Source organism: Ranitomeya variabilis, chromosome 3 (genome assembly GCF_051348905.1).
Source record: "Ranitomeya variabilis isolate aRanVar5 chromosome 3, aRanVar5.hap1, whole genome shotgun sequence".
Taxonomy (NCBI): domain Eukaryota; kingdom Metazoa; phylum Chordata; class Amphibia; order Anura; family Dendrobatidae; genus Ranitomeya; species Ranitomeya variabilis.
In genome coordinates, this window is record NC_135234.1 from 592,334,692 (window position 1) to 592,351,988 (window position 17,297).

General features: G+C 44.9%; 1 protein-coding gene across 3 annotated transcripts in view; it reads left to right on the top strand.

Moving 5' to 3' along the window:
• Positions 1-17,297, top strand: part of DIAPH3 (diaphanous related formin 3) — a 766,072-nt gene that overhangs the window by 219,850 nt on the left and 528,925 nt on the right. For all 3 annotated transcript variants that reach the window (XM_077297277.1, XM_077297278.1, XM_077297276.1), the window contains one exon: positions 1,090-1,220. In XM_077297277.1, coding sequence (XP_077153392.1) covers positions 1,090-1,220 — 131 coding nt within the window. The remainder of the gene's footprint in view (positions 1-1,089; positions 1,221-17,297) is intronic.

Consider the following 17,297-nt stretch of genomic DNA (forward strand, 5'->3'; position numbering starts at 1 on the left):
GGATTTCATATGGGGATTAGGCTGGACTTTTTTTTTTACTTATCTTAAAATGTCTAAGGGTACCGTTACACAAAACGATTTACCAACGATCACGACCAGCGATATGACCTGGACGTGATCGTTGGTAAGTCGTTGTGTGGTCGCTGGAGAGCTGTCACACAGACAGCTCTCCAGCGACCGACGATGCCGAAGTCCCCGGGTAACCAGGGTACACATCGGGTTACTAAGCACAGGGCCGCACTTAGTAACCCGATGTTTACCCTGGTTACCAGCGTAAACGTAAAATAAAAAAAACACATACTCATATTCTGGTGCCTGCGTCCGCTTCCCTGCACTCCTCCTGCATCCTGTGTAAGCGCCGGCCAAAGCAGAGCGGTGACGTCACCGCTGTGCTCTGCTTTCACTTTACGGCCGGCGCTCACAGTCAGTGCAGGGAAGCAGACGGCTAGGGACCTGACGGACACCGGAATGTAAGTATGTACTGTTTGTTTTTTTTTACATTTACGATGGTAACCAGGATAAACATGGGGTTACTAAGCGCGGCCCTGCGCTTAGTAACCCGATGTTTACCCTGGTTACAAGCGAACGCATCGCTGGATCGGTGTCACACACACCGATGCAGCGATGACAGCGGGAGATCCAGCGACGAAATAAAGTTCCAAACGATCTGCTACGACGTACGATTCTCAGCGGGGTCCCTGATCGCCGCTGCGTGTCAGACACAGCGATATCGTATGGATATCGCTGGAACGTCACGGATCGTACCTTCGTAGCAATCAAAGTGCCAATGTGAGACGGTACCCTAACACCATGATGCCCTGTGCACAAATCCTGTATGGCAGGAGACCAGCTGACCGATACCTTTGGATACAGATTGTCCTTTTGCTGGAGCAGTTCCAGGAGAACATCTTGTAGGCTCCATCAAGAAGGCAGAGAATTTTACTTGTAAATGAGTGATGTGATCAGGTCGTGGGTTTCAGCTCAAATATGTATTCTCGAAAAGTTGCAAGAAAAAGTTGTTCACGTAGTGCTGTATGCATGTGATATGTGCAGGGATGATTGCTCAGTCTGATTTGTATCTTGTTACAGGGGAGCCTCAAGAGCAGCAGACAGATCTCGCCGCAGGAATTCATTCATGAGCTGAAATCGGGCTCCACAGATGAAAGGCTCGTCTCTTACTTAGACTCCCTCCGTGTCTCTCTGACCAGCAACCCTGTCAGGTACTCTCCATGAATTAACAATATGGGATTTTCTGAGAGTGTTTCATGTCTGGACAGTTAACATTCATCTAGGAGTCTGTCTGTGACCTATATCATGTTTCTGTCAAATTGTACAAGGTTTACATTAAAATGCATAAAATCAAGAATTAGAAATATGCTGGTGGTCATTATTACAGGAGCGAATAGATTGATATAGACGAGTAGTATGGGAGATGTGTTAGGCCCCTTTCACACATCAGTTTTTTGCTATCAGTCGCAATCCGTCGAATTTTGAAAAAAACGGATCCGGTGACTGATGCCGCCGGATCCGATGTTTTCTCATAGACTTGTATTAGCGACAGATTGCCTCTCGTTTCATCCATCATTCGCCGGATCTGTCGAAAATTTTATCCGGCGGCTGGAGACAATGAGCAAAGTAAATTTTTTTGTGTCCGTCGAAAAAACGGACAGCGGATTCCTTTTTTTTTTTTTTTAGCTTAGCATGCTCCGATCCAATTAGCCTGATCCGCTAGTCGGATCTGTTGAAACGGATCCCTCTGTTGAGCCAACGGATTGTGACTGACGGCAAAAAACTGATGTGTGAAAGTGGCCTTAGTTGGGGAATGTTTCTTGTTTCTCTTATTTCCATATTATATAAAAATTCTAGTAATCCACGGATGAGGAAAAGGGTAACAATGTTTAGAACTTTAGTGACTTTCAGGCTCTATATCTCACCATCCACTACTGCATCGAATGTGAGACTACCATCACTTTATAGACAATCCTCTTGGCTATCTCTTATTACATAAATTAGACTAGTATTTATTTAGCATATGATATGCAGATTGTGTCCATCCATTCACAAGCCAAGAGGTGGATGTTCAGGCAAGATATCGGAATCAACAAGTCTGCTAATCACAAGGTGTATCCGTTCTGGCACGACAAACACAGCAGTGGAAGCGGCTCGTATGCTGCATAATAGTGAGATCACGTCCATGCAAGCACCATGTGATGCACATTACACCAGTTTCAAAAGGTGGCCCCAAAAAAGATGAAGAAGCCTCAACTGCAATATCGTCATGAGAAGTGTTGCTTGAGTTTGCAATAAAGTACAAAAAGTGGAAAGTATAAGATTGGAAACAGGTGATTTGGAGCAATGAGATGAAAGTCAATAGACTGGGCTTTGATAGGTGCAAATGGGTCTGGAAGATGGGGCTAACGGATTGCGAAATTGAAGGAACTGTCAAGTTTGGTGGAGGAATCCTAATATGTGGTTGTTTCATAGCCAAAGGCGTTGGCTACCTGACCAGGATCAATGTTGGTCTCAATGCTGAGCTGTATCTGAGTATCCTACAAGATGAGCTACTTCATACTCTTGAGTACTGTGGGTATGAAAAGGACGACTCGGTGTTCCAGCAGGACAATGACCCGAAGCATACGTAGAGAGTGCAAAGAAATGAATCAGTGGCAATGAAGTAGAAGTTTGTTTGCCCACACAGTGTCTAGACCCCAACCCAGTCGAACACTTGTGGGTAAAGTTGAAGAACAAGCTTTATACATACCCATGTGAGTCGACCAGTATGCACCAACTGTGGGAACATGTAGAAGAGACTGAAGCAGGTTGCTGGATGCAGTGACGGACAGGAGGTAGAGCAAGGGTTAACAGTTTTAAATGAACGGGAGGTTAACTCCTCGCAGGGAGATGATTGGTTAAGGGAGTATATGATAAGAACAATAATGCAGAATAATAACTGTCCAGTTAGTTGATGCGGCCAAGACCGTTAAGGCTACAGCACTGTCCGGGTCCAACGTAGACCGGCAGGTATAAACTGGTTTCTCTTATGTGGCATGTGCACTGTACTCACGGACACGGAGCGTACGGCACCTTGCTCTGTGGCTGTCACCGGGATCACTGCACCTCTCTCTCTGAAGTCCCCGCTGATAGCGGCAGGAGTAAATGGACGCAGGCCTGCGCAGCGCCAGTGCTCCAGGGACGGAGCACCTCTCTCTCTGCTGCACGCTGCCTGTCCGCGCCAAAACTGCCGCAGTGTGTGCTTCCTTTTAGCCACGCCTCCTGCCTCTAGGTCACCAGGTCTGTCTGCTGCAGTCCGTCGCAGCGCCGGCGGTTCGGGGTGGAGTGCGCTGCCTTCCTTGCTGCTTGCACACTGATGGCGGGGCCTCTATGCAGCTTCGCACACTTCTTCCCTCAGCTTCCGGCCAGGTTCCGGGACTAAACCCTCCTCTTCTTCCTGGGTCATGGGGCCTGTCCGGTCCCCTATTCCTTCTCCCGGGAAACGGGGAACGCAGCCTCGACAGTTCCAGACCCGACACAGCACAGGTACCCGCAGCCCAGTCTTCCTCCTTACAGAAACGTGCTTGAATTCTATTCAGAGCATGCCCAGAAGGATTCAGGCAGTGTTGGAAGCCAAAGGTAGATTTACACAATACTAGCAATAGAACAAAAATAAAAATTCAGATTTTTAGGAACGAAATAGTAACAGTGCAGTGTCATGACAAGAATCTGCAGAACTAATTATATGCTAAATAGATGCAAGTCAGATTTGTGTATGAGATAGCCAGGATGATTGTCTGTACAATGATGGTAGTCTCACGGTCAAAGCAGTAGGATGGTGAGATATGGAGCCCGAAAGTCACAAGTTCAAAACATCGTTACTAGTGATGAGCGAATATACTCGTTACCCGAGATTTCCCAGCACGCTCGGGTGTCCTCCGAGTATTGTTTAGTGCTCGGAGATGTAGTTTTCATTGCCGCAGCTGAATGATTTACATCTGTTAGCCAGCATAAGTACATGTGGGGGTTGCCTGGTTGCTAGGGAATCCCCACATGTACTTATGCTGGCTAACAGATGGAAATCATTCAGCTGCGGCAAATGAAAACTACATCTCCGAGCACTAAACAATACTCGGAGGACACCCGAGCGTGCTGGGAAATCTCGAGTAACGAGTATATTCGCTCATCACTAATCATTACCCTTTTGCTCTTCTGTGTGTTCTTGAAGTGCTGCGTTTTAAGGGCTTCTTAACCAGAATAATAAAGCTTTAATACCTAGACACATTAAAGAGAGATTGTCACCAGGTTTTTGCAATCAAATCTGAGGGCAGCATGATTTAGGGACAGAGATGCTGATTCCAGCAATGTATCATTTGCTTATTTGCTTGGTGTAGTTTTGGAAAAGTAACTGTTTCATATTCTTGTGATTTAGCAGTGCTCTGAATGTTGAGCCTTATATAACCCCACCCACACCAGTGATTGACAGCTTTCTGTGCAAAAAAGCTGCTAATCAGTGGTGGGGTGCAGTTATTCAGAGGAGGAGAACTACACGGCACGAGACAGCTAGTCCTCTAGTCATAATTTATTGCTGATAAAACACTGATTTTATTAAAAGTACACTAAGCAGTGCAGTAAGTGACACATCGCTGGAATCAGGGTCTCTGCCCCGTGTCTCTACATAATTCTGCTCTCAGGTTATAGTATAAAAAAAATTATCCGAGTTGCATCCAGATTAAAAGTTTACAACACTAAATACAGTTCCGATGTTATAAAAAAATGTATGATTAAAAATCAGGTCCTAAATGGTGGCTCCATATGGAATCCAGTTTCATCTGACATATGGATGACACTAGTGCATGCTTCTGTGCTTTGGCCTCCAGCGATCACCGCCTCACACGTTTGGCCTCTGCAGCCCATTGGGATTGTCCTGAGTCGAGCAGAGAACATTGGCCACAATGACAACCATTCTGCTACACAAACTGTCTGCATGAGATGTGCCCTGCAAATGATTCAATCCATGCTAATAATCCGCAGAAAGAATGAACATGCTGTAGAATTACAGCCTGCAATGTCCGTTATCGGTACTGTCGTATCTATTGTGGATATTTCACCTGTGGAAACCCCGCAGCATTTCCGCCATGGCTGAACGCACTCCTAGAGCATTAAGCTACACTGCGGCCGTATTTACAATGCTGTAGAAGCGCAGATCCCGCCCAGTAAGATGAGACGCCATAATCATAACCCTGCTGATACTCAGGGGTCTATGCCAGTCTTATGGTGGGTCTGGCATTCCTGTTGTTTTCATTTTTTTTCTTCTCATTTGCCAGTGGACATTGGGAATAGCCATTCGGCATGATCGTAGCCGTAGGTGCTCCAAATAAAATGATAATTCCCATTAATTTAAGCAGTGGTCTCTCCTGGTGCCGGCTTCCCGTGGCCTGTGTGTGTTCTCTCTCCCCTGGTTATAGGTAGTGGTGGGATTCCAGGAGAGGTCTGTCCTGTATTGGGGGCTTTGCTTCCGCAGATGTACTGAGGCACATTCTCCTAATTGTACTTTGCATATCAGACTGCTTGACATTTAATATGTCGTTATCCGCTGAATGAAATTCCTGTGTGGAGGCAAGTCAAATTATCAAGTGCTCTGATTACCACTGTGCCCAGAGCTGTACATTTATTAATGCTGTGTGAGTGTTCTCCTATGGGCGTCCTGTCAGATCACAATGGCGATTGTCTGCAGGTTGGAGCCGCCTATGTTCTATTATATACTTCTTTTGTGTTAAGTACATTACTCCGTCTTTGTGCTATTGTGTGAGACCAACCTGATTTATACAGCAGGCGGGGAGCCCTGCGGTCCTAGGGATGACATCTGTGTAGGGTTACTGATTGTAAGGGTTCTGTCCAGCTGCTCCAGTTTTATCCCCCAGACCCACCACCCTGCCCCACAGTCCCCGTATTACATTGGACGCGCACACCCGGCCTCAGGGGCTCCAGGATGAGAGGAAAGAAGCCGCACATCCGCGAGGGTTGTGCAGCGCTTGTAAGCCACGTTATCACACCCCCGGGGGGCACGATAACATGCTAAGTGGGCTGACTAGTCTGGGAATACCAACACCCCCTTGACTAGTCGTAGGCCACATTTTCATATCATAAACAGACTGTAGGAATATATTTTTCCTAAGATCTGTTTGTGTGTAATGTAATACGGGGGCGGGGGATTTATATATGGGGGGCATGGGGACCTGAGACTTTTCGCTGGCTCTTATTTCAGGTGGGGTTCCTCCATGTTGCGCTGCTCTGCGTGTTCTGGAACAGCTGCTCTTGGTCTCCTGTACCTCTATTCCGAGGCTGCACGGCCTTTATTGTCCAAGGGCCACATTGTCTGATTGAAGCAACCCCAAGGGCAACAATACAATTTGATTATTGGAGGTTTTACATTTTGAAACCTTTATGGCCTATGGAAAGTGTCAGCCAGAAGATTGCTGGTTTCTTTCTTAGCGTAGCATAGCAGCTTACAATGCAGAGCGGAACATACCATGCATGCTGATTCTTTGTAGTTTGTCAGATGTCCAATCAGACGAGTATTTCCTTCTTAAAGCGGTTTTCTCATTGTAAATGAACAAAATTAGAAAGTTTTTTTCTTTTTGTAAATCTTTTCTATCCTTCCAAACAGAGTAACGTTTGATCTTCTTTGCTGCTTGTTGCCTATCTGGGGCAGCTCGTCTCCCAGGAAAGCAGCGCAGCGCTTGGAAGCTCTTTCCTATAGAGCTTGCAGTGGCTGCAAAGACGCTGACCCGATTGCTTGGGTCAGCCCCCCGTGTGCCTCTGAGGTTGCAGTATGGCAGAGTGCGTGGTTTGGGCCAGTGGCGTAACAATGCTACTCGTCTGAACTGTCAATCAAGCAGGTTCTCACCGCCCCCAGGAAAGCAGGGAGGCAGGGGAGCGGTTTGCTCCTGAAAATAAGGGAGATCTTGAAAGAGGGAATAGTAGTGATGGTATTCCATGTAATTAAGGTTTCTTCTGAAACATACAGATATCCCAATATAAAGCTCAGGTGTAAGAAACTTTTCACAACCTGTTAAACATAGTAAAGAAAAGAATGAATTCTCATTGTGTTGTGTGTAATCCCAGGTTATCACTGGCATCACATGCTCCATGTTTCTAGAATTGTTTGCTTATTTTGAGCAGAGTTTGATTATAAGAACATTGGCGCTGGCTTATTGCTGGAGGCAGCGCCTCCAAGACAGTCTAATGGGTTGTGAGCTGCAGAGTTTCCGGAACCTGAAGTCCTTAGGTGCAGCGTGCCTACAACTTTGGTTGGCACTGCTTACATGGTGCCGGCGTTTTCTGTTACTTCCACTCCCCCATAGTTTCAGCTTACCGGCTGGGAAATAATGGTTATCGGGGAGAACAATTCTGCAGTTAGTCTCCGGCACCTGAAGCCCGTCATTTGTGGACAGCATCGTTGTGACCGTGGGACTTGGAAACGATCCTCTTCTGTTCAGAAGGAAATTGCTGCGTCTGTAGGCGCCTGGCATCTTGCCTTGATGGTCTTGGTTCTGTAGCTGTGTCATATCCACATTTCTGTAACCATGCACAGCAGAGCGTAGGGGAAGAAATCGCCGAATCACAGTAGCCTAATTACCTTCATCTCCTATTATTCATGTGAACTTGCTGTTTTGTCTGCATTGTGTGACATGGAGCCATCCGCTTCTAAAGAATGTGCAGAACGTTGCTTTTTATCCTCAGCTTTTTGTCTAGCACGGAGTTGGTAAGAAGGAGAGCTGTAATAACCGGATCTGCGTGTAATGATGTAGTGACTCCGTCACACGAGCATATACCCAAAATAGAGGCCCCGTCACCTCTTCTGGCACGTTTGTTTTATTATTTCATTGAATTCCCTATTAAATAACAATTCTGCAGCTTTTGTATTTTCTTATGACACTTTATGGTGCAGTTCCTCATTTTCCCTGATAAATATATGAATAAATGGACAATTGGGTGTTCCCATCCCCCTTGTTGGGTGGGTATGTACTTCCAATGTTTGGCTGTGTCAGCGCTGATTGGGTCATGTTAGAGTAGGGACTCTGGTACATTACTCCTCAACCCCTGCGCGCGTGCACATAAACGTATTTTCAGTCCAAGTTCGATAGACAAGACGTCGGTTGATGATATGCTCTGGGGCCGTGCACATGTCGATAGTCTCCTCGGACCGAGCCGCTCCAAGATAAATATTGTAGTTTATTTTCTTCACTTCTAGGAAAAATAACAGGAGAAACGCACAATGTAGCTTTAGAACAAGTGTTTTTAGAGGGAATACACAAGTTTTCTAAAGCAGATATGCTAGTAGAGGTGTTGGGACCTCTAGAAAGGGGAAATGACGGCAGCTCCAAAATGTGCACAGTCCGTATTCAACAATTAAACATGGAGGTTTAGAGAGATGATCTTCTGCATCATTTTCATGCCAGAAGCTCTTATAAAGTAATTGCCATTGTTTCTAAGATAAAAATAACATTTTTTTTTCTTCCATGTGTTTCCCACTAGGAGTCGCAGCCAATCTGTGCTTGAGGGGTTGACCCAGAATCAGCCTCCTTCCCCCACTGGCAGCTGATGATAAAGCCCTTTTGCAAGGCCACGTGCACACCATCAGTATTTGGTCAGTATTTTACATCCGTATTTGTAAGCTAAAACCAGGAGTGGAACAGTCAGAGGAAAAGTATATTAGAAACACATCACCACTTCTGTATTTATCACCCACTCCTGGTATTGGCTCACAAATGCTGATGGTGTGCACGTGGTCGAAGAAGTCGTCTTGGATGTACTGCCATGTTGCTGCAGAGGCTGTGCGCTGAGTCTGCAGTGTCGACCTGTTAAACACTAGTTGGCGCCAGCGATCCAAGTAAATGTAGTAACTCTTACATCCCTTTTACGGTAAATCTATCTGCAACAGTAATTGAACTTCAAAGTAGTTCATGTGCTGAGACCTGTGCAGTAGATGTCTCCCTTACTTAGGCAATTATTCTTCCTTACCCGTTACTTTGGAAACATGTACGTTTATCTTGTAGCTGATATTACATTTATATTGAAGACATTTTTACCTACAAGTTGATACTTTTTCCATTACAGATCATTTGAACAATAAAAAATAAGTTGTGAGAGTGTAGCCTTCAGCCTGCATGCACTTGGCAACTCGTGTGTGTTGTGTTCTGGTGTCCTTTGTAGAACTGTATGCTGCAGGGGTCTCAAACAGCCGGGAAATAGGACCTGTCACCAGGTTTGCCCCATCATGGAGGAGTGACTGGAGAAGCTGAATAAAACTTATTTTTTTCTCTCTGTTTTGGAGATATTAACTTTTAACGTTAAAGGTTAGAATTTGTTAGTTTAAATGTTAGATATTACCAAAAATGTGTCATTTTGGGGCGTGTTCTGCTTCCCCTGCATAAGCGTGACCAATCATAGGCAATCAACAACATACTGGAAAACACAGCAGCACAAAACCTTTAGAGCAGGTATCTGTGTGGGACATTAGTGACGGTCTGCTGTCACTGCAGAGGTGTGTATAAATAATAATAATAATAATAATTAATAGTGCCAGGAGTAGAGTTGAGGTGAGTGCAATTGCAAACACCTTTCAATTTTCATCTCACAGCAATTAGTGTGGGGAAATGGACAGTACGGTAGCATTATCTCATTACACACTCGTCTGCAGCACTTCTGTTATACTGGTGACAGCTCATCTGTGCTGCTCCACCAACAAGACATGCTGATCATCGATACCACAGTCACAGTGGGATTCCATCACCCACTGTGCACTTATCGTTTACACTGGAGACTCATCTTAATATTCTGACCGAAGCATAATTCACCTGTAAATAAAGTATCTTGATTCACATTACTCAATGAGTACCAGTCACTTGCCATTTTGTTAATGGGGTGTCAGAGCACCATCAGACATCAGTGCCTTGCTCTACTACACACCTGACTGCTGGGAGGTGAAAGCTGGAGATGTTAGTAATCCCTGCTCTGCAGCCAGCATTTTGTAATCACACTGCTCTGCAGTGAGATCAATGGGAGCAGGGCTATCTGTCATTACATGTCTCACACAGAACAAAGCCTGTTCTAAGAGATTGTGGGGGCATTAACCTTTTTTTACCTAGTATTTTGTTGCCCACTTATGATTGGTCACCCTCACTTAGGAAAAAAAGTGCATGCGCCCAGAGACTGATCTCTGGTAACGCCCAGTTGGACATATCATAAAGTATAACCGAACTGGTTCTCTGGTCAGCACTCAGGTAGAAGATAATGGTGCTCTGTAGTAGGGGACATCCTTTCAAACAATAAGCAAAATACTACAGTACTTAAATATTCAATCAATGTTTTATTGATAGATCTGCATGTAGAAATAGGATGTAAACCTAAACAACAAAAAACCCCTGTAAAAATAGTTTTTTTTTAATTTAATTAAAATCCGAGATGACATGTCTATGGAGCATCATGCTGAGACTGCACTGACTAGTAATGAGCCAGGATCTGGACAGGGCTCCAAATACTCTCCTGTATGTAAAAAATCTTGTGTTTTGAGGCTGATTGGTTACTTTTTATAGCTGTATAATAGCTGGATTGCTGAATATATTAACTGATGTTTGCTGATCTTCACCCAGTGATGGCCGGGTAGGTCTGTCACGATGGGTGGTAGCGGTGACTCTGAAAGTCCTCGGGAATTCTCTCCCCCACACCGGATAAGAGCAGAATGTGGATGCCTGATGACTCTTTTCAGGCGCTGTATACGTGTGTGATTTCCTGGGCTTGCACACATTTCTCCCCGTGTATATTCCACTTGTCCTTTTCTGTATCTCTCTAGCTCTGTAACTGAGATAGTTATTTACCCGGGAATGCTATCAGTGTAATAAGCGAGGGATGACGCTTGTAATATATTGATTTAAACCAGTTGGGTTCCTGTTTTATGGCGATGTTGTGCATTAAGCTGTCTGTGGATTTTTATGGAGACAGAAGCTTTGTTGCTGATCATGATAAAGTAGCTGTATCGCCGGCATTTATAATTTGATTTATCAGATATTTTTATTTTAATTTGCAAAACAGCTGTTGCAGAAAATTACATGCAGCAGATTTGATCTTTTGGGCTCTTAGGGGCATATGGTTGTTTATGTGATGTGAAATGGAAATTGATGCAGGGAGTCGGACAGCTGTGTTACATATTGTCCGTTTAAGCAACATCCACGTTTTCTTCTTCCAGCGTCTGTGTGTTTAAAGGTGCGTTCCCGATACTCCACTCGCCTCCATTCTGGTGAAATAAGAGAAACCATCTCCGTCATCTCAGCCGTGCACAGAGCCTTTGTCATTAGTATTCTGACTCCATAACTGTAAGTGCAGGGCGATGGAGACACCTTGGGTATGGCTGTCTCTACGTACTGTTACTCACACATAGCGTGTCATCAGATAGCCTGAACTCGACGGCAGGAGGCGCGTATGAAGAATCCAGAAGAAGGTTTATATTCCAGCTGGGTTCATGGAATTAAGCACAAAGATGCAGTAGGTAAAATAACTTATTCTAAAGCAGAGATGCAGACACTCGTGCAAAACATATTAGCCAAAGAAAACCCAGTTGCTTGTGAAGAAAAACACCACCTTGGGTGCAAATACTCTCAAAAAAAAAACCCCACTCCTATTAAACATTTGGAAACCGGAGAACTGAGTATAATTGATTAAAAAATGATAGATTTTATTGAAACAATTTTTAAAAATTTGTTCAAAAGACAGACAGATAACAAACAGCGATTATCCAGAAGGATATGAATGATTAGAATAAGTATCTGTATACATTGGTAGATCAGGCCTTAGACTAGATTCCCAAAGTGAAATATCCAGTATCCCAAGCCAAATTATCATCATAAAAAGCAAATCAGGAATTACGCACAGACGGAAGGAAGTCAGGCTGTCATCAGAGCGAGTATTGGAGTCCTCACCGCGCATTTCGCGTATGTTTAACCTCGCGGTCTCAAGGGCAATCGTGATACATTTGGAATCTAGTCTGTGGTCTGATCTACCATGTGTACAGAAGCCCTCAGATACTTCTGGATAATCTGAGAATCTGTCTCTTTCACACATTTTTGTAAATTGTTACTGTCGGTTTAAATAAAATATATAGTTTTTAACCAATTATGCTCCAAATTCTCCTGTTTCCAAACGTGTGCAAAACATGGCTGACATACAGAATGAGGAAGAGAGGGGTAACTGACCTCCGGGTCACATGGAGGCAGGGAGGGCAACCTCTAAAGGGGCCTTCCCTATGTAAGGCCGCACAGTGATGATTCCGGAATCGTGGGACCGGACAATTACTGTTTCCCTCCTTGTATTCCGCATCTGTATTTAGGTATGAAAACAATAATCCGTAATTCCCTTTTCATTCTTTGCCAGTGAATGTCAGTGTCATATTAACTTTTTTTTTTTATCCGTTTGATGCTTTCTCTAAATGTACATCTGCATTAATAATCTATTTGTTCTCTCAAATTTCTACATTTCTACTGTTTTGTCTTCCTTTGCATTGTAGACAGGCAGGATAGCAAGTACATAATAATAATCCTTTTATTTTCTGTTATTTTATGAATCCTTCTTGTCCCAGAGACTGAATTTTTATATTTATTGGTATTTTATTATGCTGTCATGCACCGGTACTATTTAGCTTTTTAATTAAAGAAAAGTTTTCCTTTGGGGGGACGGGTTTTCCTTTCTCCCTCTACTGGGATCCGTTCCCATTTTTGGCAGGAAAGTTCATGAGGCAATTTAAATGAGCCATTATCAAAGTGCAGCCATCATTCACAGCTCGCGTGCTTTATAAATAGCAAGTCTCAATAGTATGTGAGCTACATGTTACTGTGATTGGGGTCACAAGTACTTTTTTGTTTTAAGGGGGGAGGTTTGCGTTGTTTGGTTAAGCTGCAAAAGTACAATAGAAAAACCAGTGATGTAGCATATAAAATACTACATGTGCAATGAAATAAGTGTTAGTTGGGATTGTAATCTGCATTGGAGGCCTAGGGACTGCAGCTCGGATCCTATTCATTACAATAAGAGCAGAGCTGCTGCCCCTGAGAACGACCACTGCACAGTGGGACAACTGGTCTCTGGAACCCCAGAGATCTTATCCTAAGGAAAGGGCATCAGTATGTTAAGGCCCCCAATTTGCTCATGCTCCATTTTTTACGGCAGTTTAAATATACTCTTTATAATTCTTGAATAATAATTTTAGCTAAAGTGGAGTACACAGTTTGCAGTAACTCAAGTCTTCAATACATAGACATAGTTGGTGGGATTCAAAGTAAGTAATCTGTCAGCAGGTTTTTCTATGTAATCTGAAAGCAGTATGATATAGGGGCAGAGAGCCTGATTCCAGTTGTCACTTACTGGGCTGTGTTGCTGTTTCAATAAAATACATATTTCTCCTTCGCCTCATTGGGGGACACAGACCGTGGGTGTATGCTGCTGCCGCTAGGAGGCTGACACTAAGTGATACAAAGAAAGTCAGCTCCTTCCCTGCAGTATACACCCTCCTGCTGGCTCTCAGCTCACCAGTTCTTGCTTAGTGTCCGTAGGAGGCACACTGGGGACTGTTATTCAGACCATACTTTTTTTAAATTTTATTCTTATATTTAAACTTTTTTTAAACCCTTTTGCGCAAGAGGAAGACTGGGGCGACGGACCCTTTCAAGGGGCCGATCTCCCCCAGACATCAACAGGCGAGTATGGCGAGTGTCGCCTCCCTGTACCCTCTCCTGCGACGTGGGATATCATGCCTGAGCTATACTAGGGGCGACGGTTCCCTTCAGGGCGCCGATCTCCCCCCACCAGCAACAGACGGAAACACAGAATGTTACCTCCATGTACCCCCTTCTGAGCCAGACTACAGCCGGACACAGCCCTGTGAAATCCTAGGGGAGTGAACCCTTAGGATACACACAGGCCCCTATGGCGTCCGTGCTGCTCCCGCTGCACCACCACCGATTGAACAGCAGCGCTGCAAGGAGCTGGACGGTCCCTCTCCTCCTCACCTCTAAAAGAGGATGGCGGATGGAGGGTTCCTGTACCGTCTACAACCCTCACCTGCAAGCAGAGTGCCAGCTCTGCCTTCCCTCCAGCTCCGGCGGTAAGTTTGGGATCCCGGGGGGGCTATTGAGTATTCTTTCCCCGCTGCCCTCTTTTCGGTCGGGTGCTTCTAATTTAGTTCCCGGCTTCGGCCCGCGCTAGGTCGCAAGCCAATAACCCCCGTGTTGCCCCCCCCCCACCTCCCCCCCCAAAAAATAAATAAAAAATTTAGTCCCCGGCTTGCGGCCTGCGCTAGACGGCAAGCCAGTTACTGTTTCGGCAGGGGAACCAGGGTCGCACTCATAGAAATGTATCCCCCAGCCAGCGGACGTTTAGGCCGTAACCTGGAGGCGCCGCACACGCTGTGGCGCGTCCCGGCGGCCCCTCCCACGATTCTGGCATTTCTCGTGCAAAACGAGTGGCGCCTGTTGTGTTCTCGGGGGCCATCTTCCTACCATCCTCCCCACCCACCCAAAAGGGCTCAAGAAAACGTACTTTAGGACTTAGGCCGCCGTCACACATGCGAGTTTTACGGACGTAAGAGCGCAGAAACTACGTGCGTAATACTCGCATAACATACAGCACAATGCTTCTCAATGGGTCTCGTCCTATCAGCCGTATATTACGGATCCGTAATATACGGCGTTCTACGGCCGTACAAAATGGCTGCATGCTGCGTTTGTCAGCGTATTGCGCAAAACAATCACGAATGAAAGTCTATTGGGGCGAGAAAAATACGGATTCCACACGGACCAGCAGTGTGACTTGCGAGAAATACGCAGCGGTGTTAGTGAAAAGTCGGTAATTCAATTGCCGGCTTTTCATTTCTCCTGCCTAAACCCGACAGGATATGAGACATGGTTTACATACAGTAAACCATCTCATATCCCCATTTTTTTTGCATATTCCACACTACTAATGTTAGTAGTGTGTGTATGCAAAATTTGGACGCTGTAGCTGCTAAAATAAAGGGTTAAATGGCGGAAAAAATTGGCGTGGGCTCCTGCGTAATTTTCTCCGCCAGAGTGGTAAAGCCAGTGACTGAGGGCAGATATTAATAGCCTAGAGAGGGACCATGGTTATTGGCCCCCCCTGGCTACAAACATCTGCCCCCAGCCACCCCAGAAAAGGCACATCTGGAAGATGCGCCTATTCTGGCACTTGGCCACTCTCTTCCCACTCCCGTGTAGCGGTGGGATATGGGGTAATGAAGGGTTAATGCCACCTTGCTATTGTAAGGTGACATTAAGCCAGATTAATAATGGAGAGGCGTCAATTATGACACCTATCCATTATTAATCCAATTGTGGAATATGCAAAAAAAATGGGGATATGAGATGGTTTACTGTATGTAAACCATGTCTCATATCCTGTTGGGTTTGGGAAGGAGAAATGAAAAGCCGGCAATTGACTTACCGGCTTTTCACAGATATCGCGCTGAAGTAAATATAAATACAGAATATATATATATATGTGTCTCAATGATATATATATATATATATATATATATATATATATATATATATATATATATATATATATATATATATATACATATATACATATACACTGTATATATGTTTTCCCGAACATTTCAGCACATAAATCCATTAGATGTCGGTTTTGCAAGCCTGCGAGAAAATATCGCAGTACGGATGCCATACGGATTACATACGGAGGATGCCATGCGCAAAATACGCTGACACACCCTGCCTACGGATCACTATTTTGGGAAAATTTCTCCGTATTTTACGGCCGTATTACGGCCGTAAAATACGGACCGTATTGTCTTACGCCGAGTGTGACGCCGGCCTTAAAGTGTGCAGGCTTATAAACGGAGAACTTTAAGTTCAAATCTCAGCGAAGCCTTACAACAACTCTAATAAGACTTTTTCAGTCACTTCTATTTCACCGCATGTAAATCCTGCCAGCCTGCATTTATCCCAAAGCGCATAACTCGACTTTCTGCAAGCCGGCGATCCCCAATACGCTCTGTAGCCCCCCACTGTCACAGAGTCCAGGGTACTTAGCCCCTCTAAGCGGGTATCATCACTGTCAATGGACTCTCCAAAGCCATTGGACCCCTCCATGGATCGCTGATCCCATCACAGAGGTGAATGGATCCTCTCATACCAGGGGGCCGTCTGCTAGCAGGGGCTGCATGCATTCCAGATACCTGCAGGCGTCTGGAAAATGGACATGTAGTACGTTTACTAAGCTATCACGTGTCTTGGCATCCGCGACCACCGCTCCTTGCTCTAGCAAACATGATTTATTTTTTTAACCCGTATCCCGCACTCCGTAGGTTGACGAGGACTCCGGTTCTGCTCCGGATTACGCTGATCTTCAAAGGATGCTCTACATAGGAATGACTGGGCTGATTTTTAGAGGTGACGGGTACCTTAAAGGGCACCGTTCTCCCCTCACCACCAATGTTCAAGATCATGGAGTGGCGCCCCCCGTATCCTCTCCTGCGATGTAGGATGCCATACCTGGACTATTATTTATTTATTTTTTTTATAGAGGCGACGGGTTCCTTTAAAAGGCACCGATCTCCTCACACTGTCAACAGACGAGCACATGGAGTGTCGCCTCCATGTATCCTCTTCTGCAGCCAGGCCTAACGCCGGACAACGAGCCCTGTCCACCCAGAGACCTGAACTCTGTGGATATACAGAGGTACCCTTTTTGGCATCTGAGCACCCCCCTCTGCATCACCACTATTTATAGCAGAAGGCGGTGTTAAATATTAATTAATTGAATTATGCAATCCTGTACTGAGCACATTGCTTCTTGCTGACATTACAAAGGGCTATTTCTGTGCATGAAGCTCAGAGCATAAGTCAACTCCATATAAAGGGGAACACGTGGTTTGTAAGAAACATATAAACACAGCTCTTAGGAGGGTGGGTCTTTTGTCACGTGAGGGCTGTCACCTCCTGCCTTTACCATCACTCTCCATCGACATCAGACAAGGAAGCAACAGCTGGTAGCTGGTAGCCATGATGACCTTCAGACTTCACATAGACATACGGCTTTTACCATCCAAACTTTTGGAAAGATGAGTATTAAGTGCTGATATCTACACATGGACAATCTGTTTTATGTTTCACTGCAATGTGGTTTTTCTGTGGACAATTTAATAAACCACTACCTTTTTTATGAGAATATCATGACATTTTTTCTTTAAGAGTAATGCACCTGGTGAA